The sequence below is a fragment of the Monodelphis domestica genome, chromosome 5 (assembly GCF_027887165.1).
Source record: "Monodelphis domestica isolate mMonDom1 chromosome 5, mMonDom1.pri, whole genome shotgun sequence".
NCBI classification, from domain to species: domain Eukaryota; kingdom Metazoa; phylum Chordata; class Mammalia; order Didelphimorphia; family Didelphidae; genus Monodelphis; species Monodelphis domestica.
Window position 1 is genome coordinate 80855360 of NC_077231.1, and position 26727 is coordinate 80882086.

Genomic DNA, 26727 nt, shown 5'->3' on the forward strand with positions numbered 1-26727 from the left:
GATCCCTTTGCCTGTTGAATATTGTCCAATTTGTCAGTGACCATAATAGTGCCTAGAATGGAATAGATTACATTCTAAATGTTTGGCCATCTAAAAGTACAGTGGGGTTATTGCCTTATTTCTTATGGACATAAATTAAGTGAAAGACATCATTTAATAGAGATGAAAGGTCAAGAGACTGGCCTTATCTAGAGAGACATGAAAGTGGAGTCAAGCAAGTCATATATAAGCAATTGCAAAAGGATTATTTGTGCAAGAGTTAAGAATCTGTACAAGGCTGACAGTAAACCTTTACCTCTATTAGATACGCCAGAAAGTTCCGGCGGTTTTCCTAAATTGGAGCTTATAAACATAGCCTTGAAAACAAGTGTGGTATATTGAACCCACTTTCAGTTCAATTCAACAATGCTCTCCATGAGAGTCCAGGGTGGTGTAGCAGGAGGTAATGGGTTGTTGAGTGGAGTGAATTTACTAGAGGTTTGCTGTATCAACACAACCATACAATTGCCATGCTCAATAAAGTGATAAGAGATTTTCTCCCATAACTGAAGCCGAATAAGAGAATCTCGGCATCTTTTTAGATGGAGAAATGAGTTCTGGAAATTGTTTTTAATAAAAACAAAGCCATACCAGAGCACTGACTTTTTATTTAATGTAATTTTTTAGCTAACTATAAAACTTGTGTCAAAACTTCCTATACCACTCCGAGCGAATCTGGAAGTTATTTAAGTATGGAACAAGATCTGTACACCAACCCCAGTGAAGAAAATGAGGAGCCCAGCCAGCTGGAGATCACCTGGGTCCATCTGGCCCGTTACTACACTCACCTGTTAAGAGTTAACAATATGAATACCTTGCTTGGTAAGATACTGGGGGCAGGGTGGTGCTGTCTTCCGAAATCTTCCTTTTCTTACTTCTCACCCCTACCAATAAGAACAATACTAATAGTAAGAATTGATGAGTTACTTTGAGATCTGCAAGGCCCCTCCACCTATAGCCCTGGGAGCCAGGTATTATTATGCCAGTTTTGTAGATGAGGGAATTGAGATGAAGAGAAATAAAGGAGATGCCCAGAGTCACACAGCCATCTGAGACAAGATTTGAATCCAGGTCTTCTGTCGATTGGGACAGCTAGTTGCCTACTACCAAGTCCCTTTGAGGAAATGAAAACCATTTGGAATTGTAAAGAAAATTGAGCTGTCACTTAACCCCCATTTTTTAGCCCTTATCACTCTGCTTTGGAACCAACACACTATTGGTTCTAAAACAGAAGATAAAGATTTGGGGAAAAAAAAGAAACAAAAAAGAAACTTTTGATTTAATTTGGATGAGGACCACTCAATATGGTACCTCATTTCATCAGATCTTAGACCAGAAATTTATTTGTTAACTTGTGATCTTATAGAATTGCAAGAGGTGCCCAGGGATGGTGACTTATTCACAGATGCACAGTTCATATTTGTCAGAGGGAGGACTTGAACTCGGGGTGTGCAAGGCTAATCTAGTCTACCACTTCCCATTTGCCTCTCGATTATAATGCAAATACAAGTCACATAACGGTCATGTTAACTTAGGCCCTCCTCAGCCTTGTAAAGCAACAGAAATTCATATTCTTCGACGTGTGTTTTCTTTTAATGGTGCCCACTTCTTGGAAATTATCATCTTCCAAATGATCTTAACTAGTTTATATTAGCCGCATCCCCAGGTCTTAGGAGAGCACTTGCCGTCACTGGTCCATACATCAGTGTTAAACTAAGGTTTAGGCAGCTTCAGGCTGGTGATCATGGTTAGGGGCCCTCATTAGTGGCAGCCACTAGAGGCCAAGGGCCAGCGGTAGGACAGCAAGGCAAGCCAGCTAGGTGAAGCCAGACACCAAGTGTCTATATGAGGTAAGCTGCGATCAATATAGCACCAAATGAAGGGGGCACATTTAAGGACGATGTTGCCTCTCAGACAAGGAGTCTGTAGTATTTAAAGGGACAAGAGAATAATATCAAGTTGAGAAAACACATATGCATGCGAAGAAGATTAATGGCTGTTTGATGGCCCATCTCTGGGTTGAATTGTTCCTGTCTGGCAGAAGACAGTTCTATGGCTTCTGGTCTAGGCTAGGCACTGTTCGTGAACGGGCCAGCCTGCCACGCTGAGGTGCAGAGCACTGGGGCAGCAGTGGCTAGAAAGGAAATTGGTTCAGTGTAGCAGTCTAAGGTGATAGAAATGCCAGGCCTTCCTTTATGTGATCATCCTTTCTTGAATACATCACCTAATTAATTAGTCTTTTTGTTCTTTTTTCCAGCTCCTCCAAAGCCAGTTTTCTTAACAGATGAAATTTTCTACACTTCTGTTTTCAATGAAGATCTGATTATACGTCAGAAAGAGATGAAGAATTTCCTCAAAAAATTCTTAAGTGTTTTTACTTCAGCCTGTCTAGAGTGTTTCCCCAAAGACCTCCTTCTTGGAATAGAAAGACTAAATATTCCAGATAATGCCGAACTTAGGCAATCACTTAAGGTAATATTTGTTTTTAAAATAATCCTTATGTTTCTGAATGGAGCCTAGAAAACTCTAGGCAGATGTCTGGAGGACTTATTTATTTTATTTTTTAAAAACCTTTACTTTTTCTTTTAGTATTAGTTCTGAGGCCGAAGAGTGGCAAGGGCTAGGGAATCAGGATTAAATGACTTGCCCAGGGTCACACAGCTAAGAAATGTCTGAGGTCATATTTGAACCCAGGTCCTCCCAATTCCAGGCCTGACACTATCCACTACTACCTAGCTTCCCCCTTTATTGAGCATTTCTGGGAAGTATTAAGACTACCCTGGATGTCTCAAGGATGCTCTCTTCCAACGTCTTTTTGTGTTGTCTCCCCCATTACACTGTGGGCTCCTTGAAAGCAGTGATCCTTCTTCTTTTTTTTTTTTGTATACTTGGCACCTAGCACAGTGCCTGGAACACTTGCTTAATAAATGTTTATTGACTGACAGACTCTTTTGGGTCATAGGCCACTAGACTGCAAGTTAGGAAAATTAGATTGACCTCTTGACCATGGTCTTGTACCCAAGATTGTGAATCTGTGATAATTGTACCTACTCCTTTCTACTTCTCACATGAGGGTGAACAAAACAAGACCACAGGCTCACAATTTTAGAACTAGAGTGGTCTAGTCCCACACCATCACTTAATAGGTGAGGACAGAGAAGCCCAGTGGCTTTAAGGATTTGTTCAAATTCACACAAGTAATATCAGAAATGGGATTTTATTCTAGCCCTGCCTGGAGTCTGGAAGACCTGAATTCAAGTCTAGCTTAGATATTTACTAGCTATGCACCCCATGGATGAGTCACTTAATCCTGTTTGCCTCAGTTTACTCATCTGTAAAATGAGTTGGAGAAAGAAATTGCAAACCACCCTAGTGTATCTTCCAAGAAAACCCCAAAAGAGGTCACAAAGAGTTAAACACAACTGAAATGATTGGAGGACAACAACAAAGGGTTGCACCTGAGGGGAATAAGAGTTGACCTCTTATAGAAAGTAGCCCTTTGTCTGAACTTTGAAGGAAAGTGGGTGTTTTATGAGAAGGAAGTGAAGATAGAGTAAATCCCAGACTTGGTGATAGCTTGTATAAGGGCCCAGAGATAACTAAAAATTGCTAGCATTTATTATATGCTGTTAAGGTTTGTAATCTGCCATAATATATATATATATATATATATATATATATATATATATATATATATTGTTAGAGCCTCACACTAAGCAGGTAGGTACTGTTAAAGTCTGGGATTTTACCCATCACCAAGGAAGACCCGTGGACAATGCAACAGGCAGAGAAAGGCCATTTATTGAATTGATACGTGGATCAATGGGAACCTCTGCCATCAGAGTTCCGAGCTGCTTCTGACAGGCTGGGGTTTAAATACTTTTCAGCATGTATGGCTCTTATCTGCTTCCTACTATTCTTGGAACTTTGACAATTTTATGTTATTGGGGTCTTCCTGGCCTTTATCTGGTACCTACTGCAGCTGGGGTTTGGCATGTTTATTGGGGTCTTCCTAACTTCCAAGGCTAGCCAGCTTGTTAAGGCTTTCCTGTATTTTCAAGGCTGGTCATTTTGGCCTCCCTCAGTACCATAATGGGAATTTTAAAGATTTTTTAAATTTCCTTTTACTAATTTGTATTATTTGGGGTTCAGGATCATTCTTTCTACAACTTTTTGTTAACTAAAAGCCTGTCTTCTGTTAATAGTAATCTGACCTGATTATTAAATCTGTCCCATGATATGTGAAAATTTACCTCTGCCCAAAAAATTTCATAGATAAGAATCTAAGAGGAAGAATCTCAGCTGTCCTTGACTCCTTGGTGACATGTATATTTCCCCCCTAGATCAGGCTATTTGTGAACCCTCTAAATATAGTTTAATCTCTAACCTATTTTAGTTTACCTCCAGAGTCTGTTTAACTGGCCTTGTTAGTTATGAGATTATGACTCTGTTTAAATAAATTTGTTCAACTTTTATATGACAGTAAAGAAAGCCTGGGACTACAAGTCTGTTGGGTTTTTCTATAATTTTTATGACCGAAGAGGAATGTACAAGATTGTACTATAGAAAAGTATCATTTCTCTCACTCTGAGATAATTTTGTCTATAAGAGACCTTGGAGGAATCCTAATAATTGTTCAGATTTTTTTTTTAAACAGAGATCTGAACTTAGGTTTAAGCATACTAATAAAGCCTAGTTTTTCTTACCTTGATAATTTCTGCATTGTGGTAGATATACTTCAGCAGCACTGACCTACCACATAAACTTGAAGGAGATATTTCTCCCATATGTTGTTGAGTCATCTTAGTCATGTCTGACCCTAAGTGACCCCTTTTGGGGGACTTTCTTGCTAGAGACACTAAAGTGGCTTACCAATTTTTTCTCCTAATTTTATATATGAGGAAACTGAGGCCAACAGAATTATATGACTTATCCAGGGTCACACAACTAATAAATGTGACTCCAGGCCACAACACTGCTATTATTATCCCCATTTCACAGATGGGGACATTGAAACCAAGAGATGTTAAATGACTTGACCCAGCTAATAAGGATCTGAAACAGGAGCTGACTCCCAGTCTAGAAAAACTGCATCTCCCTATCAGAGCCCTGTTATGAGAGCTGCAACCTCTCAGAGGGGAGAAATTAAATATGACAGCTGAGGATCCATTTTCTTTTTTTTTTTTAATATATTTTATTTGATCATTTCCAAGCATTATTCGTTAAAGACTTAGATCATTTTCTTTTCCTCCCCCCACCCCCCCATAGCCGACGCGTAAGTCCACTGGGCATTAGATGTTTTCTTGATTTGAACCCATTGCTTTGTTGATAGTATTTGCATTAGAGTGTTCATTTAGAGTCTATCCTCTGTCATGTCCCCTCAACCTCTGTATTCAGGCAGTTGCTTTTTCTCGGTGTTTCCACTCCCATAGTTTATCCTTTGCTTATGAATGGTGTTTTTTTCTCCTGGATCCCTGCAAGTTGTTCAGGGACATTACATCGCCACTAATGGAGAAGTCCATTACGTTCGATTATACCACAGTGTATTAGTCTCTGTGTACAATGTTCTCCTGGTTCTGCTCCTCTCGCTCTGCATCACTTCCTGGAGGTTGTTCCAGTCTCCATGGAACTTCTCCACTTTATTATTCCTTTTAGCACAATAGTACTCCATCACCAACATATACCACAGTTTGTTCAGCCATTCCCCAATTGATGGGCATCCCCTCATTTTCCAGTTTTGGGCCACCACAAAGAGCGCAGCTATGAATATTTTTGTACAAGTCTTTGTGTCCATTATCTCTTTGGGGTACAGACCCAGCAGTGCTATGGCTGGGTCAAAGGGTAGATATTCTTTTGTCGCCCTTTGGGCATAGTTCCAAATTGCCCTCCAGAATGGTTGGATCAATTCACAACTCCACCAGCAATGAATTAATGTCCCTACTTTGCCACATCCCCTCCAGCATTCATTACTTTCCTTTGCTGTAATGTTAGCCAATCTGCTAGGTGTGAGGTGATACCTCAGAGTTGTTTTGATTTGCATCTCTCTGATTATAAGAGATGTAGAACACTTCTTCATGTGCTTGTTAATAGTTTTGATTTCTTTATCTGAGAACTGCCTATCCATTTCCCTTGCCCATTTATCAATTGGAGAATGGCTTGATTTTTTGTACAATTGATTTAGCTCATTATAAATATGAGTAATTAAACCTTTGTCAGAGGTTTCTATGAAGATTTTTTCCCAATTTGTTGTTTCCCTTCTGATTTTAGTTATATTGGTTTTGTTTGTACAAAAGCTTTTTAGTTTGATGTAGTCAAAATTATTTATTTTACATTTTGTGATTCTTTCTATATCTTGCTTGGTTTTAAAGCCTTTCCCCTCCCAAAGGTCTGACATGTATACTATTCTGTGTTTACCCAATTTACTTATGGTTTCCTTCTTTATGTTTAAGTCACTCACCCATTTTGAATTTATCTTGGTGTAGGGTGTGAGGTGTTGATCTATTCCTAGTCTCTCCCACACTGTCTTCCAATTTTCCCAACAGTTTTTATCGAATAGTGGATTTTTGTCCCAAAAGCTGGGATCTTTGGGTTTATCGTATACTGTCTTGCTGAGGTCGCTTTCCCCCAGTCTATTCCACTGATCTTCCTTTCTGTTTCTTAGCCAGTACCAAATTGTTTTGATGACTGCTGCTTTGTAATATAGTTTGAGGTCAGGGACTGCAAGGCCCCCATCATATGTGTTTTTTTTCATTATTTCCCTGGATATCCTTGATCTTTTGTTCTTCCAAATGAACTTTGTTATGGTTTTTTCTAAATCAGTGAAGAAGTATTTTGGTAGTTCAATGGGTATGGCACTAAATAGATAAATAAGTTTGGGTAGGATAGTCATTTTTATTATATTGGCTCGTCCTATCCATGAGCAGTTAATGTTTTTCCATTTGTTCAAGTCTAGTTTTAGTTGTGTGGCGAGTGTTTTGTAGTTGTGTTCATATAGTTCCTGTGTTTGTCTTGGGAGATAGATTCCTAGGTATTTTATTTTGTCTAAGGTGATTTTGAATGGGATTTCTCTTTCTAGTTCTTGCTGCTGAGCTGTGTTGGAGATATATAGAAAAGCTGATGATTTATGTGGGTTTATTTTGTATCCTGTAACTTTGCTAAAGTTGTTGATTATTTCAATTAGCTTTTTGGTTGAATCTCTAGGATTCTTTAAGTAGACCATCATGTCATCCGCAAAGAGTGATAACTTGGTCTCCTCCTTGCCTATTTTGATGCCTTCAATTCCTTTATCTTCTCTAATTGCTACTGCTAGTGTTTCTAGTACAATGTCAAATAGTAGAGGTGATAATGGGCATCCTTGTTTGACTCCTGATCTTATTGGGAATGCATCTAGTTTATCCCCATTGCAGATGATATTAGCTGTTGGTTTTAGATATATACTGTTTATTATTTTTAGGAATGACCCTTCTATTCCTATGCTTTCTAGTGTTTTTAATAGGAATGGGTGTTGTATTTTATCAAAGGCTTTTTCTGTATCTATTGAGATAATCATGTGGTTCTTGCTAGTTTGCTTGTTGATGTGGTCAATTATGTGGATGGTTTTCCTAATGTTGAACCAGCCCTGCATCCCTGGTATGAATCCTACTTGATCATGGTGAATGATCCTTCTGATCACTTGCTGGAGTCTTTTTGCTAGTATCCTATTTAAGATTTTTGCATCTATATTCATTAGGGAGATTGGCCTATAGTTTTCTTTCTCTGTTTTTGACCTGCCTGGTTTTGGAATCAGTACCATGTTTGTTGAGGATCCATTTTCTGAAGCATGTGGATCAAAGTTTGGAAATTCCTCCTGACTTTAAATGGGCTCTGAAAGTTGCCGGTACCTGAGTATTTCAGAACAGCCTATCCAGTTGCTAAGGGTGAGGCACCCAATGTGCACCCTTGAATAAATTGTAAACATATGTGACAATTATAACAGCAGTAGTGCATCAAAGAGTTGTTTCCCTCTGTTTGCTCCTCTCCTGATATAATTAGTGGAACACTCTCCTAGGATAATCAGCTTGGGAGATCACTGTCATATACATGACAGGTAGAAGCAGTGTAATCATGTGTTAGATTCACTGGTGTAGACAGCTAACAAGCAGAAAGCTTTTTGGATTTTTTTTTTCATCAACTCTAAGCTTCGGTGATTTTTGTAATAACATTTTTCGAAGCTTTAATCACTCAGGAAGCTCTTCCTGTAATTTGATACTTAAACCTGCTCCCCCTCCCCCCAAGCACCAAGAAGTAATGACTTTTTCCAAAAAGGGCTTTGTTTTGTGTTCACTGGCTCCCCTCTACTCATAGCTCTGAGTCATTGGAAAAAACAAAAGTGACACCAAAAAAAAAATGACATTAACAGTTCCCAAAGAGGATGTCACTAAAATCCGGTTTAGATTTCCCAACCCTCCAGTGAAAGTGCCCTAGCAGTGGGGAAAGAGGGAGGCATTTGACTGCTGAATTGGACATTGGTGTTTATAACATTAGAGAGAGTCGGGGTTAAAATTAGATAAAGGCTAAATAATGAGAAACCACATTCTCTCCATTGTGCTGAAGAATCAGAATGTGGTTAACCTTTTCTTTTTTTAAACTCTTACCTCCTGGGGGCAGCTGGGTGGCTCAGTGGATTGAGAGCCAGGCTAGAGATGGGAGGTCCTGGGTTAAAATCTGGCCTCAGATACTTCCCAGCTGTGTGACCCTGGGCAAGTCACTTGACCCTAGCCCTTACCACTCTTCTGCCTTGGAGCCAATACACAGTCTTGACTCCAAGATGGAAGGTAAGGGTTTAAAAAAATAAACTCTTACCTGCTGTCTTAAAAATCAATACTTTGTACCAATTCCAAGGCAGAAGAGTGGTAAGAGCTAGGCAAAAGGGGTTAAGTGACTTGTGCAAGGTTACATAGCTGGGAAGTGTCTGAGGCTAAATTTGAACTCATGACTTCACATCTCTAGGCCTGGCTCTCAATCTGCTGAGCCCCCTAGCTTCCCTGTCTGATTTGACTTGGCAAGAATAAAAGAAGCCTAGTAAAAGTAACTGCTAGGGCATCTAGAGGCCTCAGTGGATAGAGTCAGGCTTGGTGGCTCATAGTCCAAATGTGGCCTCATATTTCCTAGCTATGTGACCCTGGGCACATATCCACATGGTCCAGTTCTTACTACTCTTCTGCCCTGGAACTGATACTTAATATTGATTCCAAGACAGAAAGTAAGTGTTAAAAAAAAGAAAAAGAAAAGTAACTGCTAAAATAATAGCCCAATAATTAACTACATTAAATTCACTGCTAATAATAGCTTCCATTTATATAGGCTTTAAGATTTACAAAGCACTTTACATAAGTTATCTTCTTTGTTCCCAATAGTCTATTTGGCTACAATGTACCAAGCAAGAACCAAGGTTACAAGGGGCAGCTGGGAGGTCCTGGTTTCAAATCCTCAGATACTTTGTAGCCATGTGACCCGGGCCACTTAATCCTCCCTGCCTTAGAACTGATACTTAGTATGGATTCCAAGAGGGCAGGGTTTAAAAAGAAAAAGCAAAAGAGTTGCAGCTCTCAAGAAGTTTAGAGACTGATGAGACAGCATTCAAGTAACTATGAAAACAATAAAACACTGGATAAATTAGAGATAATCAAAAGAAAGGCTTCTGGTCAAAGGTAGGATATTAGCTGGAACTTGAAGGTCTAGTATTATCATTAATTATATTAGGTTATATCTACTACCTTACTGACATCCCCTTTTTATAGATAAATAAGTAGACATCAGGAGGTTAAGTGATTTGCCTAGTGTTATACTGGTAGTAGGTATTTGTGAGGTAGGATTTGAACTCAGAGCTCTCTCTGATTCCAGTTTGTTTTTTGTTATTTCAAAGATAATGGAAAACTAGACCTGAATTGTGGTTTTGAATCCTCTTACAATGTACTACCGCTATATTTCCAACGTAATAGCTATTTTCTATGTGGTCTGGAGATTTGGCTCTTAGTGTTTTTTAAACTTATCTGGGCATTTAATGAATATCTCAACAGTTACTGGATTCAGTGTAGGCCAACTACAGAGAAATGAGGTATTTTCCCTGATCATAATTGATATGTAATACTTTTATCTGCCTGCTCAGAAGTGAGTTGGCTGGCATCAGAATGCCTTAATTTGCAAAATTGTTTAGGGGCTATTTAAGAGTTTAATCTTCTTTATGGCACTCCTGGGTCCCACTTTTATCTTTCAGCTGCTTAGTTAGGCAAAGGTCTTGCATTTTACAATCTCTTTTTCCGACAGCTCCTTAAGATCTATTTTTGACACATTTCCACATTCAATACTGTAGCTCTCCCTCAAAGCATTTTTCATCTCTCACAGACCGACAACTTGAAAGGTCAGTGTCTCCATTTCCATTTTGTATTTGAGGCCTCACACTGACAGTGCTGTCTGTATCTTTTCCTGAATAGGAGGCTGGATAATATGAGGAATAATTTAGCCATACCAGGAGAACCCACCTGAAGCCCCTTCTCAGCCTGGCCATTTAACCCTAAGATCCATCAGTTTCAATTGATTAGAAAAAGTAATAGTTAGAAATTCTTCCCTGCCTCCCCGCCCCCCCCCCCCCAAGGAGTTAATTTCACAAAGCTGGGAGGCATCAGTTTCAATGGATGAGGAAAAAATGATACTTACAAATGCCCTTCCATTCTCCCCACCCCTCCAGTAGTTAATTTCACTAAATTGAGACTTCTTAGTTTGAATAGATTTGGAAAAAATGATATTTACAAAGATCTTCCCCATCTTCCCACTCCTATTAGCCTCCTCCCAGTTAATTTCTCTACACTGAGTTACATTGTTTAATAGATTTGAAAAAAAAAAAAAACCTGTTTATAAATCCCCTCCCCCCACCCCTAGTAAGGACTTAATTTCACAAAGCTGTGTTAATTTCAATGGATTTGAAAGAATGATACAAATGTCCTTCCCCTTCTCTCCTACTCTCCATGGCTCAGCAAGGAATTAGTTTCACCAAGGGCTTGAGGAAAGCTTTTCATTGAGGAAGGCTTTTGTTAAAGAATGGAGGTTATTGACCGAGTTATTGTAGCCCCTCTGATCACCCAGTTTTTCAAGGATGATATTTAACCCTGTTCCCTGCCCTTGTAGGCCTCTCTCAGAGAACCCAATGAATTATTTAGGGCAATGCCACACATTTGTATTTCTCCACCTATACCGACTCCAGGTTCATGTTCCCTAAAAGAAGCTGTATTTTTTGATAGACTGGATTCACCCTAGCATGTAATCACAAATCAGCCACAAAGGAAACAACAAATCTTGACTCCAAAGAGGAGCGCACTTTTCATGTGGTAAAGAATCTGTAGAATCTCACGCGCTGCTAACACCATACAACTAATATGTTAGGAAAACAAAACAGAACAAAAAGGATCTGTTGGGTATACCTCTCCCAAGCCCCTCTTCAGACATTATCTTGATATTTGCTAAGTGAATCTTTTCTCTTCTAGAATGTTGATTGGTTGTTTTGTTTTAGTGGTCTAGATATCACTCATTGGGGGCCATGTAGGGGACAAGGACCTACCCTTTTCTCAGGCTAGAAACATTTCTAAAATATATCATTCTAATTCTACATCTGTACCAGAGGGAAAGTGTTCCAGAGTGCCCATAGCTCAAGGCCATGGACAAGGTCTGTTTGCTTTTGGTAAGAGGCCAAGCCAAAGGACATTTTTCTGTACATATTTCTTCTGGGAAATTTTTTTCAGGAGTACCAAAGTTGAGGTCATAAAACCTGAGTTTGAACAACAGCTCCAGGTCTTAGGGTCCTCATCTATAAAATGAACTGATTGAATCAGATGACCAACTGAGGTCCCTTCTAGCTCTTTTTGATCCCATAATCTCAATGTGTCTTGTACTCATAAAGTTCTATATGAATACCAGCTAAGACTTGGAGGGGACTATTTTCAGAGCCTTGATGCTCTAAGACAGAGCTTTTTCCTTGTTTTTATTCATAGAATTTATTTACAGGTGTCTCAGTCCCTTCCTCTCTGCATCATGGAAGGAAGGCCTCACCTGGGAGACAAATATTTAAATGTAGATACATAGATATAGATATACATACATACACATACATATATACACACACATATAATTATGACTTTCATGTTACCATTTTTCAGTTCATTCTCTGTAGTAACATTCCCAATTCTTCTTATAGTATCAAAAGTATCAAATCTGGAGCTGTGTATGATGTTCTCTTAGTTCTACCCATTCTACACTGTTCATTATGTAGTGTCTTTTTTGTAGTTCTTTTTTGAAATTTCTTTTACCTGCTCCTTGTTTCTTGTGCATAGTAGTACTCCATCTCAATCACATACCAGAGCTTGTTTAGCCATCCTCCATATTTCTGATAAACCTGGTTCTCCATGATTCAGAACAGAGGCAAATAATGAAAAGTATTTTCATCAGGATTGGACTCAATGACCTCTGACGTCATTTTAAGAATCTCGAGCTCCATTTAGTTCCCTCTAAATTTTTAATCCTAGAATTTTCTTTTTCTCTCTCTCTAGGTTCTGACAACTTCTCCCTAATAATGATTATAATAATAATAGACATTTTTATAGTTAATATGTTTTTGGAGGGCAGTGAGGTGACTCAACGGGTAGAGTACTGAGCCTGGAGTTAGGAAAACTCAGTTATCAGAGTTCAAATCTCAGGTACTTGATAACTGTGTGACTCTGGGCAAGTCACTAAACCTGATTTGCCTCAGTTTCCTTATCTGTCAAATGAGCTAGAGAAGGAAATGGCAAACCACTATAATATCTTTGCAAAGAAACCCCCAACAAGGATCACAAAAAGTTAGACACAACTGAAATGACTGGACAATGAAAATAAATTGTCAGTACCATGTTGTGAAAGCTTTGGTTTGGCATTTTGGAGGCTGATTCTGATACCACAATCATTCTAATCATTGAGATAGGGAGTAGGACCTGGAGACAAATTCCACTTCTGCTGCCTATTAGCTATGTGATTTTAAACTCTCTGGACTTCCATTTTTGCAACTTCACAATCAGGAGGAAATTAAAAAGCAGTGATCTTCGGGGTCCCTTCTTGTTCTACATCTATGATCCTGGAAGTTTACTATTTTTAAAAGGAAGAGGTTAGATCATTGGCAGTGTGGAAACGAAGATCTTGCTTGACTTTGAACCCATGTAAAAGGTCAATTGTCTTTTAAAAATAGCTTCCTATGCTAGAGAAAGGGAAGCAGAAAATTGTTCATTTACCTTTTTTTGAGTGAGTGAAGCTTTTATAGGCATTAATAAGACTTCAAGAAAAGATACATACATGGTTAGAAAATGGAATTTTTAAATAGCCTAAAGGAGTAGAGAAAGTAGTCCACCCCTAATGAGGATTATTGCTTTTATAACTAACACTAGACAAATCACAAGCAGATTTAACTAGCAATTTCTGTAGCTATGGCAAAATGGCGGTGGTAGGGATGGGGTAGGTTTACAGGCTTCTAGGAGAAAGAAGCGTCCCACAGGAGACACTGATGTTTCTCAACTGCTAAGAGTGAAGGCAAAATCCTGATCACCTCTTGCTTGTTATTGGCCTGTTTCATAGTATGTCAGATAAACAAACATAATAAGGTAAATAAATATAAATAAGCCAACATAACTGAACAATTAATTTGGGGCAGCAAAATAAAGGAAGAAAGCACTCTATATCTGACCCCAGCCCTGCAGTGTTCAGAACCTAAAGAGTTTAGATGTCATAATTATAATAATAATATAATAATAAATCTCCCCTGTAGAGAATTGGTTAGTAATATTAATTTTCAGGAAAAAAAGAGAAGAAGTGATTTTGAGTTTGAGCCTCTTTCTGAAGTGGATGCGATACTTCAGGAGTGATTTGAGGGTATAGGAGATGGGGCCCAGAAAGGAAGTGTGAGGTGAAGTTTTTCCTATAAAACCATAGCACGTAATATGACAAATGTAATCATTTTCCAGTGTTGGTGGTGGGGATGGGAGGATGAAACAAGGGAGAAGACTCTCACACTGATTCCTTTTCTTTCAACAGACATTTCAAGATGTGAGTGCTATAATAGAAAAAATAGTCACCACTAAGATCAACCCCATTATCCTTCCTCCATCTCCCCCGCATGAACATATGGATTTTGCTATACATGCAGAAAGCCCAGATCTTTGCTTCCAGTGGTATATACCCCCTCTGGAAAAACCTCCAAGTGATAAAGAACCCATGGTAAGAGAATACAATTACACAATCTTCTCTGTTGTTGGGTTTTGTTTGTTTGTTTGTTTAAATACACTATATCTTAAAGACAATGGTTTTTTTTTTTAATTATAATTTTCTAAAAGGACATACAGCCTATTATGCAGCTAGGTGGCGCAGTGGATAGAGGACTCAGCCTAGAGTCAGGAAGACTCATCTTCCTGAGTTCAAATCTGATCTTGGACATTTACTATCTGTGTGAACCTGGGCAAGTCACCTAAACCTATGTGCCTGTGTAAAATGAGCTGGAAAAGGAAATGACAAAACACTCCAGTAATAAGGTCAAGAAAGATCAGACACAACTGAAATAAATATAAATTATTAAATCATTTGTGCATTATATAGGGTATCCTAAAAATCTTAGTGCAGTTCTAAAACTTTGATAACTTGGGAACTAGATTTAAATTTTAAATAAAGCTATCTTCAGATCTGGGTTAGAAAGATTAATTTTTTTCTTAAGTCTTCATTTTTGATTTGCTTAATTTCTTTTGAAATTAGGCTTTTACAGTATATAGTCTTTATTTCTTTTGTTAAACTGTTTACATTTTCTCTTTTCATATTCATCACATTTGTAACATTCATCCAAGAATTTCAGGGTTTCAGGTTCTTTGGCATATACTTGGTCAAAATAGTTTCTAATGTTTTTCTTTCCTTCCTCTCCATTTTTTTGTGAATTATTTCTCATTTTTTATTTTTATTTTTATTTTATTTTATTTTTTATTTTATTTTATTTTTTTAAAGGGACTAGGAGATGGGAGAGCTCAAATTAGTGAGTAAGCATTTATTAAGTGCCAACTATGTGCTAGGCACTGTATTGAGCTCTAGGGGATATAAAAGCAAAAACTATCCACTGGATTTTCTTGGCAGTTACTAGTGTGGTTTGCTATTTCCTTTTCCATTGGATTAAGTGACTTGTCCAGGATCATACAACACTTTCCTGACTCAATGCTCTAACCACTAAGCCACATAGTACCTAGTCACTTAGCCTCTTTTGCTTCTTCTTTTTTTTTTTTTTAGTTCTTTTTATAAGGACCTAATATTCCTTCTGGACATTCCATTCTTGTTTTTAGAGTTCTGGTTATAGTTATAGAATTTGTTCTTGATCTGACATTTTATATTAGAATTGTTCTCTCTGATAATATGTTTGATAGTATTAAGAGGCTTTTTTCCCTTTGTTTCAAAAGATAATCTATTTATAGATGGGGGGGTACAAAGAGACAGATGTTTTATAGTCAAGTTCAAATACTTCATTTTACAAGAAATTGGGACTCTAGAGAGATAAATATGACGTATAAATCCAGGATTCTGATTCCAAATGCAGCATTCTCTCCTATATTATTCTGTCTCCCAAAACGTCACTAATCATTTTTAATTTTTCCAGTTTGCAAGATGTTTTATTTGAAGACTTGAAACTAGATAACTACATTTTGGTTGAAATAAAATACGGGTTTTTCTCTGATAGCATTCTATGGATTTAAAATAAATTATAGCTTGTTCTCTCTCATACTTATGGGCAGTTTTTCTTGTATGATTTCTTGAAATACAGTATTTAGATTCTTTGTTTCATCATGTTTTTTTCTGAGAATTTAGTAATTTTCAGATAAGATATCTAGACTTTATTTTTTTCCACATTTGGTTGTTTTGAATTGTAGAGGCCTTAAATGTTCTTCTATTTTAAAAGTTTATTTTAAATTGCATTTATTATTTAATAGCCAATATTTAAAGTTTGGATCTTGATCTGATGTTTATTGTTCCATTTTGGCATTTTTTGTGTTCCATTGGTTTCTATTTTTCCTACAAAGTCCATTGTTTTATTAAGATTTCCCATCATCTTTCCTGAGTAGTCCATTTATGTTTGTCTTTTGCATATTTCCTTAAGAATTCTAGTTTTCATCCATTTTGTTATACTTCTAATTCATTCTTGATGTCTTTGTGCTTATTCCATTCTCAGATTGTTAATGCAGTATTATAGTAAAATATAGAATAGTATAATAGCCTCACTTTACTATTATAGTATTTCTGCTCAACTTTTTTACCCACAGAATTTATTTGTTTTACTGGGGACTCTTTCTTTGCTTGTTCATTATTAATTTAAATGAAGTTTTAATAAGTGAAAGGGATAATGCCTTAAGTTAAAAGCAGAGACAATAATATAGCAGAGTAGATACAACACTGACTATGGTCATGAGACCTGAGCTTCAATGCCTCCTTTACCATTACTAGCTTTGTGACTCTGAGGACGTTACCTCACCTGTCCTGTCCATAATATCATCACTTGAAAAATAAGAATTTATATCAAGTCATCCCCATTATCTTTTCTATCTCTGGATCCTTTGAGGAAAGCATTTTGTAAATTTTGAAGGAACGTGTCAATTTAACTTTTGTGGTTATCCTAGACACATTAGTGTGATTTGGTTTGTCAGATTGCTTATTCATTCCCCACATTAATCAGGGACTTAAAAAAGAAATGGAGAAGCAACTGGAGACTGGAGTGGCAATAGAAATGGCCACTAGGGACTGGAAAGAAGATGAATGAGAGGTAAGGCAAAAGAAGTATGTGGGTATAGTAGAGTAAAGGGGCCCTGGCACATATTCCTTTTTTCCCTCTGTTCTACTGTTCCTTGTGAGAGTTTCTTTCTCTTTCTCTATCTGCTACATTTTCTCTAATATTCTATATTCTCTTGTTCTTATTTTATTTGGCATATTGATTTCTGTTTTGAAGTCCTGAAGGGGAGCTAGACTTAAGCCTGACCACACACTTGACACTGTCCCACAATCAGGTATTTGTTTTCATATTGGCTATTATCTGCCTACATGTCCCCCATCTCACAAATATGTGATTTAAACAAATGTAGGAAATACTTGTCCCTGTTAAATGTCATTTCACTAGTCTTGGTTCACTGTTCTGACCTGGTGAAATATTTTTGGATCCCAGTTCTGTCATTCAAGTTGTTTGCTTTCCTTCAGCTTTGATAAGTATAGCCATCCATACTTACCACCAAGTCACTGATAAAATTGTTGAAGCAGAACTAGTCTCCAGAGCCATACATAGGACACTCTACTCCCTCCAGGCTGACATTTAACATCCTATTAATCGCTGCTCTTGTGGCACCATCATTCAACCAGTCACATTGCAGCAGATTTGAACAGTTTATTAGATTGAATTCACATCCTTTCTCTCATAGTTCTAGTTAGGAGAACTATGGGAGGGGCAGTGATTCTCAGAGGAGATCGAGGGGGCTAGGATGAGGTTGGAGTTCTAAGTATTACTATTTTATTCCTTAGGAAAATCCTGAAAATAGCGATGACTCAGATACTATCCAATAAGGGAACTTTGAAAAGAAAAGACTCAAGGTAGAAGTGATCAATCAATGTCTTACATGTGGAAGAAGGACTAGATTTATTCTTTATTGGTCCAGAAGACAGAATTAGGAGCAAAGAGCAGAATAGGAAAAGAGACACATTTAAACTTAATGTCAAGAACAACTGCTTATTCATTACAACAGTCAAAAAATGGAATCAGTTACCTGAGGATTGTTTCAATTTTATTTTTGTATTCCCAGCACCAAAGAAAGTAGCTGATACACAGTAGCAGCTTAATAAATGATGGTTGATGAGTTGTTCAGTTGATTGAGAGAAGTGGATTCCTTCTCCTTGCAGATTAAAAAAAACCCCAAACCCTTCCCTTCCATCTTAGAATCAATACTTTATGTTGGTTCCAAAATAGAAGAGTAGTAAAGGCTAGGCAGTGTGGGTTAAGTGACTTGCCCAGGGTCTTTCTTGGAGAACTTTTTGCAAAACCTGGGTCACCATTCATGGATGTGTACTAGACTTCTTGGCACCTTGAGGTCTCTTCAAACACTGAAATTCTGTGGTTTTGCTGATTAAGCCTTCTCATAAACTTCCAGGGCTAGACGGATCAACTATTTTGGCAAAGAAAACAAAAAAACAAACAGACAAACAAACAAAAACCTTTTTGCTGCATAGAGGATAAATGAAGCCTTACTTTCCTAGTTATAAACCAGGAGACCCTGGTCAATAGAAGAAGCCCCATGCAGGATATGTGAATTCACAACATGGAGGGAGTAAGGATTGAATGTGAAATGTTCAAGAGAAGGAGTCCCAAAAAGAGCACTTAGTAGTTTGGTGTTCCAAGTACTCACTTCAGAGATAACCCAGGCTGCTCACAATTCAGGACCACGGCCAAGGGCCCTCTCTGTAGTGGTTGTTGTTGGATAGTTTCAGTCCTATAAGATATTTGGTGACCTCACTTGGAGTTTTCTTGGCAGAGATACTGGAGTGGTTTGCCATTTTCTTCTCCAGTTCATTTGACAGATGAGGAAACTGAGGAAAACAGGATTTAAGTGGCTTGCTTAGGGTCACACAGCTAGTAGGTTTCTGAGGCTAGATTTGAATTCAGGAAGTCATCTTTCTTTTTCTTTTAAAAATGTCTTTTAATTTTTTTCAATTACATGTGGGAATAATTTTTTGGTCAATTGTTTTTTTGACATTTTACAATTCAGATTCACTCCTTCCCTCCCTTTTCCTAGGTGGTCAATAGTCTGATATAGATTATACCAATGTTTTCATGCCATACATGTTCCCATATTGCTCAAAAGATGAGTCTTTCTTGACTGCAGGCCTGGCATTCTATCCATTGCACCCCCAAAATATAACAAAGAAAACCAAAGATTAACGTCATCTAAGTCAACAAGTGGACTGTTCTATTGGAGTTTGATAGCATTGGTGTAGATAGGATCCAGAGAAGGGCACCTAGCATGGGGAAGATTCTGGAGCTCGTACTATATGAGTATTGATTGGAAGGACTGGGAATGTTTAACCTAGAAAAGACCAAGGCGGAGTTGGGATGGGGGAGGGAGAGGGCAGGGCAGGGCTGAGATTAGAGACACAGGAGGCTCTCATGATATTTGAAAGAAAAAAGGATTAGACTTGTTCTGTCTGTTTCCCATAAGGGAACAATGGAGGACAATTTTTAAAAGGCAAATTTTGGCTTAATGTTGGGAATAAACTTCCTGTCAGAGCTATGGAGTAGAAGAATGAGCTACCTTGAGAGGTAGTAGTTTCCTTTTCTTTGGAGGCCTTCCAGAAGAGGTCAAGATTGCTTTGAGGAATGGGTTACCCTAGCAGAACCCCAGAGAAGCCCTCTTCTGCTCTGAAATTGTATCATCCAGGTCAGTGAAGAACTGGAAAATATATTCTGGCCTTGGTGTTACTCAGATCAGCCCAAAGGCTTCAATCTTCCTCTCTTATTGCCTTCTTTCCCTCCCACTTATTTTGAGAATTTATTTTAGGTAGTTGGCAACATTCTTTGTTCCAAGCAGGATTCTCTTTTGCTTCTTGGCCTATTTGAGCTAAGACCTCTATGGGGGAGGGAGGTGGCGGTATTGAGAGGGGGAGGGGTATGGAGAGGGTATTATGATATAGGATTTTATCAGTGTATGTGACTCCCAGTATCAAATCTCCTTCCCCCAATACACACAACTAACCTATAACTTAATAATTCTCAAGGGTTTCTGGGAGACATTAAGAGGCTAAGAAACTTTCCTAGGATCAAATAATCAGTATGTCAGAGTTAGGGCTGGAATCTAGATCTTCCTGGCTCCAAGGACAGTTGTCTGTGCAGTTTATCAATGGTTTCCAAACTGGGTTATCATTATTCCTAGGGTAAGGGTTCTTAGGCTCCATGAACTTATTTAAAAGAAAAGTTGAGGGAGCAGCTGGGTAGCTCAGTGGATTGAGAGCCAGGCCCAGAGACAGGAGGTCTTGGGTTCAAATCTGGCCTCAGACACTTCCTAGCTCTGTGACCCTGGGCTTAATCCCCATTGCCTAGCCCTTATCACTCTTCTGCCTGGAAACCAATACATAGTATTGATTCCAAGATGGAAGGTAAGGGTTTAAAAAAAACTGATAACTGTACTTCAGCATAATTGGTTTTCTTTATAATTCTATGTAGTTTCTTTAAAGGCATTAGTTTGAGAAAGGGTTCTTAGGCTTTACTAGACTGCCAAAGAGGTCCAGGACACAGAAAAGTTTAAGAACCACTACCTTCTAGGGTTTGAGGAGTTTTGGTATTGAGAGAAATGGCTATGTAGCACAATGGATAAAGCACCAGGCCTGGAGTCAGGAGAACCTGGGTTCAAATTTAGCCTCTTACACTTTCTAGCTATGTGACCCTGGACAAGTCACTTAATCTCCATTGCCCAGCTCTTGTCCTTGCTTTTTTTTTTTTTAAATAAAAGGTAGAGGTTTTGTTTTTTAAAAGAGGGAATTGAGGAAAATTTAAGTAACTATATTGTCCTTAAATTAATTAATCTCTTTATTTGACTTCTTGTGTACATGCCTATACATGATGAACTCTTGGGTTTATTAATTTCATATTGAAGAGAGGGGCTAGAAGGTGTATTGAAAGCCACCATGTATGTGAACCAAAAAGTTTAGGAACCTCTGTTCTGTTCCATGTTGCTGCTTACCTAATATGTACCTTGCACATAAATAAATGTGAAAGGGATGAAATTTGCTCCGAATGTATTCTTAGTTTGGATCCCCTTGCAAACAGACAAATGGCTGGTAAATTGTTCCGATAATAATAGACTTGAAGTCTTCTCTCAGCCAAGAGACAGATGGATGTGGGACCATGCCCAAAGTGCTCCACTGGCATCAATACTAATTATAATAAATAACTCACATCAACGCAACACTTTAAGGTTTGCAAACATATCATCTCATTTGCATTCACCCACACCCATAGATGAGAAAATTAAAGTGATGCCCTGAGCAGGCTTTGGATAGAACTGAGAATACAGAGAGTTGGGTTAGGCTTAAATACAGGGCAACAGGAGACAGAGAAATTTGCACTCCCCTCAGCCTTTCCAGGCTGTTATTCTCTATATGATGTTGGTGCCTGATGCAGGGAGTCAGACCTCCCACTTCAGCAGCCCTGTGATTGCTGTCTCCTTGAGAAGGGAATGAGAGAAATCCCTCTTTGTCAGGAAGTTTTGCTCTGGAGTCTTGCTCTTTTCCAACTGTCTTGTCAGTCATGACACACTGCTTCTTCATCTCTGGCTGAACTCACTCCCATATTTCCCAGCTCCTGGCTGCCTTGCCCTCTAGCTGTGCCTTTGGTGGTTTCTGCAGGCTGAATGTCCCCTGCAACTCAGTGGTAATTCTGCTTCTTTGAAGCCAACAGTCCTAGAATGCTGACCTTGCCTTTTATCTTTGAGCACTCACTGCCTCTCTCCTTGGTCCTGTCAGGGTGCCATCTCATGTTAACCCTCAGCTCTCAGAACTGGTTGCTATTACAAATTCAGTAATATTTCTGGTCTTGTCCACAAGGATAATAAGCCAACCAACTTCTTAAGATAACAAACAAACCTTTTAACACTCCCAAGAATGTCCAAAGATAATCCACTTTTTCATTTTAAAAACTCTTACCTTCCTTCCTGGAATCAATTGGGGCACACTCCCTCTCTCCTTATCTGTGCCTCTTAGAACCTCTTCAGCTCCTACTCCAAGCCCTTCCTGATCTCCCCAATGGCTAGGACTTTCCCATCAGATTACCTTTTATTGATTTTGTATCTAGAAGTACAAAATGGTTTCTCTGGAGTGTAAGCTCCTCAAAGGGAGGGACAGCTTTGTTTTGTACTTTGAATCTCCAGCTCCTAGCACTGATAAGTCATATGATAAGTGCTTAATAAATGTTTGGTGTTCAATTGATTAAAGTTTCCTTTGTGATAGACAATAATAAGTGACTACCCTGGGACCATACAACCAGTAGGTGTCAAAGGCAGGATTTGAATTTAGGTCTCCCTAGCTGTGAAAACCAGCCCCCAAACCACTAAACTACTATATTGCTTCTTATCATTTGATTAACATAATTAAATCCAGAGTCAACTGAGTTAAGGCATCAGTGCATCAGAAATTCAAAGTAGGAGTTGTATATAATGAGGTTTTGGTGAAATAGAGAGAAGAGCTCACATTTTCAATGCCATCCAATTAAAAAAGAGAGAAGAAAAAAAGCATGGGTTTGGAAGATGAAGGTGATACAGATAAGGGTAAACAGAGAGTGCCTTTGGTATGATGTCTACATGCCTTTTTTTTTTAATTGAAAAAGAATCCTTAGGATATGAATAGGCAGTTTTCACATGAAGAAATAAAAACCATCAATAATCACCAAAAAAAAGTATTCTAAATCCCTCCTGATTAGAGAAATCAAAACAACTCTGAGGTACTACTCATACCTAGAAGATTGGCCAATATGAAAGTAAAGGAAAAGAATAAATATTGGAGGGGATGCAGCAAAATTGGGACACTAATGCATTGTTGGTGGAATTGTGAATTGATCTAACCATTCTGAAAGGCAATTTGGAATAATGCCCAAAGGACTTTAAAAGAATGCACACCAATATTCTAAATTAATTAAGTTAATTAATCAATCTAAAAAAAAAGAATGCATATCCTTTGATCCAGCAATACCACCACTGGGTTCGTACCTCAAAAGATAAAAAAAATGTTTGTACAAAAATATTTATAGCCACTTTCCTTGTGATGGCAAAAAATTGGAAAATGAGGGGGTGTCCCTCGATTGGGAAATGGCTGAACAAATTGTGGTATATGATGGTGATGGAATATTATAAGAAATGATTAACTACTTGACTTCTAATAAAACTGGGAAGACCTCCATGAACTGATGCAGAGTGAAATGAGCAGAACCAGGAAGACATTATACACAGTAACTGAAACATTATGGGACAATCAAATGTAATAGACTTTGCTACTAATAACAATGCAATGATCTAGAACAATCCTAAGGGACTTACAAGAAAGAATGCTATCCACATCTAGAGAAAGAACTGTGGGAGCAGAAATGCAGAAGAAAGAAATATGATTTATCACTTGTTTATTTGGGTAAATGATTTGAGATTTTGATTTTAAAAGATTTTACAAAAATGAATAATATGGAAATAAGTTTTGAGTTACAATACATGTATAACCCAATGGAATTGCTTGTCAGCTCCAGGAGGTGGGAGGGAAGAAGAGAGGGAGAGAACATGAATCATATAACCTTGGAAAAATACTTAAAATTAAATAAATTTAATTTTACCTTCCATTTTAGTATCAATACTAAGAAAACAATGGGAGAAAATGTTAATGGTAAAGATTAAATTGTAAAATGTACTATTCATTTATTTTTTCTTGTTTTTTAACCCTTACCTTCATTCTTAGAATCAGTACTGTGTATCAATTCCATAGAAGAAGGGCAGTAAGGGGTAGGCAATGGGGGGTTAAATGATTTGCCCAGGATCACACAGTTAGGAAGTATATTAAGTCAAATTTGAACCCAGGACCTCCCATCTCTAGACCTGGGACTCAATGCACTGAGCCACTCATCTGCTCTTCTTACATGCCTTTTAATTTCATTACAGGTCATGTTGCTGTATGCCTATAACACCAAACCTGTCAAGATTAATGATATCTTTGAATTCAATATCTCCTCGATATTTCCTGGGTTTTTATGGCTTCCTCTGAACAAGTAAGCTAAGCAAGCTTATCTGCAATATGGTAATATCACTGAGGCTCTCTTGGGAATGACTGCTTTAGTCAAGTAGAGATGTGCCCTTGTTGAAGACAGACATAAAGAGAGGAAAGTGAAGAGAATTCTTATAGAATAGAATATTAAATTGGCTGTGATCTTAGGGCTTCTGTATCAGAATATTTATAGTTGAAGAAGCAGAATCCCAGAGAATTAAAGATGACTTGCCCTCTAAGCATTCAGTGGATAGAGTGCCAGGCATGGTTCCAGTCTGGCCTCAGGCCCTTCCTCCTAGTCATGTGACTCTAGGTAAGTCACTTAGCCCCCTTTACTTGGCCCTTGCTTGCCCTTCTGCCTTAGAGTTGTTACTAAGTCAGAAAAGTAAGGTTTTGATTTTTTTAAATGACTTGCTCAAGACCAGAAAACTAATTAATGCTAGGCTTCTGGATTGCACGTACAGCACTTTTTTTCATGACACCATAGTGGTCAGTCAATCTAGTAAGTACAGGATGATTATGTGGGCTATATTTTGCCTTTTTTTCCCCCTTACTGAAGCTCAGTAACTTTCAATAAACTCCTCTGTTGCTCAGAGCAGTGATCTCAGACATTTTTGATCCCTTATTCTTTACCGCACAGGTTTAATAAGTTGCCATATCTTGCCATGACTTGCTTCATAGGCATCATTTCTATTTAGTCAGTTTGAACCAGCTCTTGTCAATGTAAATTTCTCAGTGAGCATTTACACCTCAGAAATCAGCAAACTACAACTCAGAGCTTGTTTTTTTGTTTTGTTGACTGATGAGACTTAAGAAAGTGATGGAGAAAATATTGATACAGATTAAATTTTTAAATGTGCATTTGCCAATTTTTCTAATTGTTACCTTCTATCTTAGAATCAGACTGTATATAAGTATCAAGGTTTCTGCCTTGTGGTGAGGGCTAGGCAGCAGGATTTAAGTGACTTGCCCAAGGTCACACATCTAGGAAGCATCTGAGGCCAAATTTGAACCCCCTTTCTGGACTTGGTATCTATTCACTGAGCCACCACACTGGCTCCATACTGTACATTTGTTAAATTCTTGCTAGCATCTCCTTTACCTTTCCTCTCCTTTCATAGTCACCACTTTGGTTTAGGTTGTCACTTCTTCTGGCCTGGATAATTGCAATCACCTCCTAATTGATCCCTCTGCTTCACGTCCCTCTGCTTTTCAATCCATCTACCAACAGCTGCCAAAGTGATAATTCTTAATTGCATGTCTGGCCAGCTCATTCCCCTACTCAATAAACTCCATTGACTGTTGCTTCTGGAATCCAATTTCATTTCATCTTGATCTTTTTATTTTTTGCATAAGTTTTGTCACATACCTAATTATTAATATTATGTTATTTATGAATAAGCAAAGGTACACAGAGTGGGAGGAGGATCCTCAGAATGTTTTTATTGATGGAGTAAACAGTCAAAACAAATTTGGAGCCCACTAGTCTAGAGAATCACATCAAAACTTGGTCACCTGCACCATCTATTCCAGCTCAATGTCTCCAAACTTCTCTCTCCCTCCACAACACCTCTGCTCATTGTTGTCTCTGAATCCTTATTTGTGCCATGTCTTCTCACTTCCCCCTGCCTTTGTCCATCCAAATTCTGCTCCAGTCTAGGGTTACCTGCTTCCTGGATCCTTTTGTGACTGCTCAAACTCCTATTATAATATGTTATTGCTATGGAAGAGATGAGTGAACCTGAATACCGTACATTTGGAGGAATTGCTCTCTCCAGAGACTCTGTGGGATCAAGGAAAGAAAACCATAGTGTTCATATTTCTAAAATAGTATGACAAGAATGATTATATTTTACAAGGAACCTTCATGATCTTTGAGATTTCCTGTCAATACCAGGAATTCTTTTTAAATCCTTACCTTTCACTTTAGAATCAATACTGTGTATTGGTTCCAAGGCAGAAGAGCAGGAAGGGCTAGGCAATGGGGGTCAAGTGACTTGCCCAGGGTCACACAGCTGGGAAGTGTCCGAGGCCAGATTTAAACCCCAGAACTCTAATCTCTAATCTGACTTTCAATTTACCAAGCCACCTATCTACAGGGAATTCTAATAAGACTTACTACAGAGAAAAGTATTTCCCACAGGAACAAAACTGCCCTTGAGCAAGTCCTGTGACCCCCAAGGCTTATGTACTCCCCTCGTCTTTTCCTGTCATAGGATGCAGCTCATTACCTGTCTTCTTTTTAGGTGATCATTAAAAGCTGTAAAGGCCCATCTGTATATCCTAGGATGCTAAGTCTTCCTTAGTGAACTAAATGCAGTTCTTTTTCTTTCAGTCTGGCCACTCACTTTTTGACTCTCAGTCTTACAAATCTCATGATGGGGGAGATTTTCCCATGGTCCTCCTGGAACCCAAGCTCTAAACTTCCCTCTATTAGGCCCCTCCTTCTACCCTGACCAAGAATATAATTTACATGTTTCATATCTATCCTGTCTTCCAAGGTGATTACATAGCCTTAATGGACAGAGACTATACATTATAATTATAATATCAAAAGTCAGAGTGGCATAGCATGCAGAGTGCTGGATTATAATTAATATAATATAATATAATACAATACAATATAATATAATATAATATAACATAATATAATATAATATAATATAATTAATATAATTAATATAATATATATAATATATATATATATAAAATACCGAAAGCTAGAGTATTCGTGTAGTACTTTAAGGTTTGAAAAGTCCTTTGCAGATATCTCATTTGAATGTCACAATAGCTTTGGGAAGATTTATAGTCTGGTCCTAACTACACAGATCACTAGTTATT

The 26727-nt window shown here is 38.1% G+C and overlaps 1 protein-coding gene across 6 annotated transcripts in view; it reads left to right on the forward strand.

Annotated features, from left to right (window-relative positions):
- Positions 1-26727, forward strand: part of CFAP54 (cilia and flagella associated protein 54) — a 377407-nt gene that overhangs the window by 308014 nt on the left and 42666 nt on the right. For all 6 annotated transcript variants that reach the window (XM_007503244.3, XM_016425734.2, XM_016425736.2 and 3 more), the window contains 4 exons: positions 667-861; positions 2297-2511; positions 14128-14310; positions 23784-23890. In XM_007503244.3, coding sequence (XP_007503306.2) covers positions 667-861; positions 2297-2511; positions 14128-14310; positions 23784-23890 — 700 coding nt within the window. The remainder of the gene's footprint in view (positions 1-666; positions 862-2296; positions 2512-14127; positions 14311-23783; positions 23891-26727) is intronic.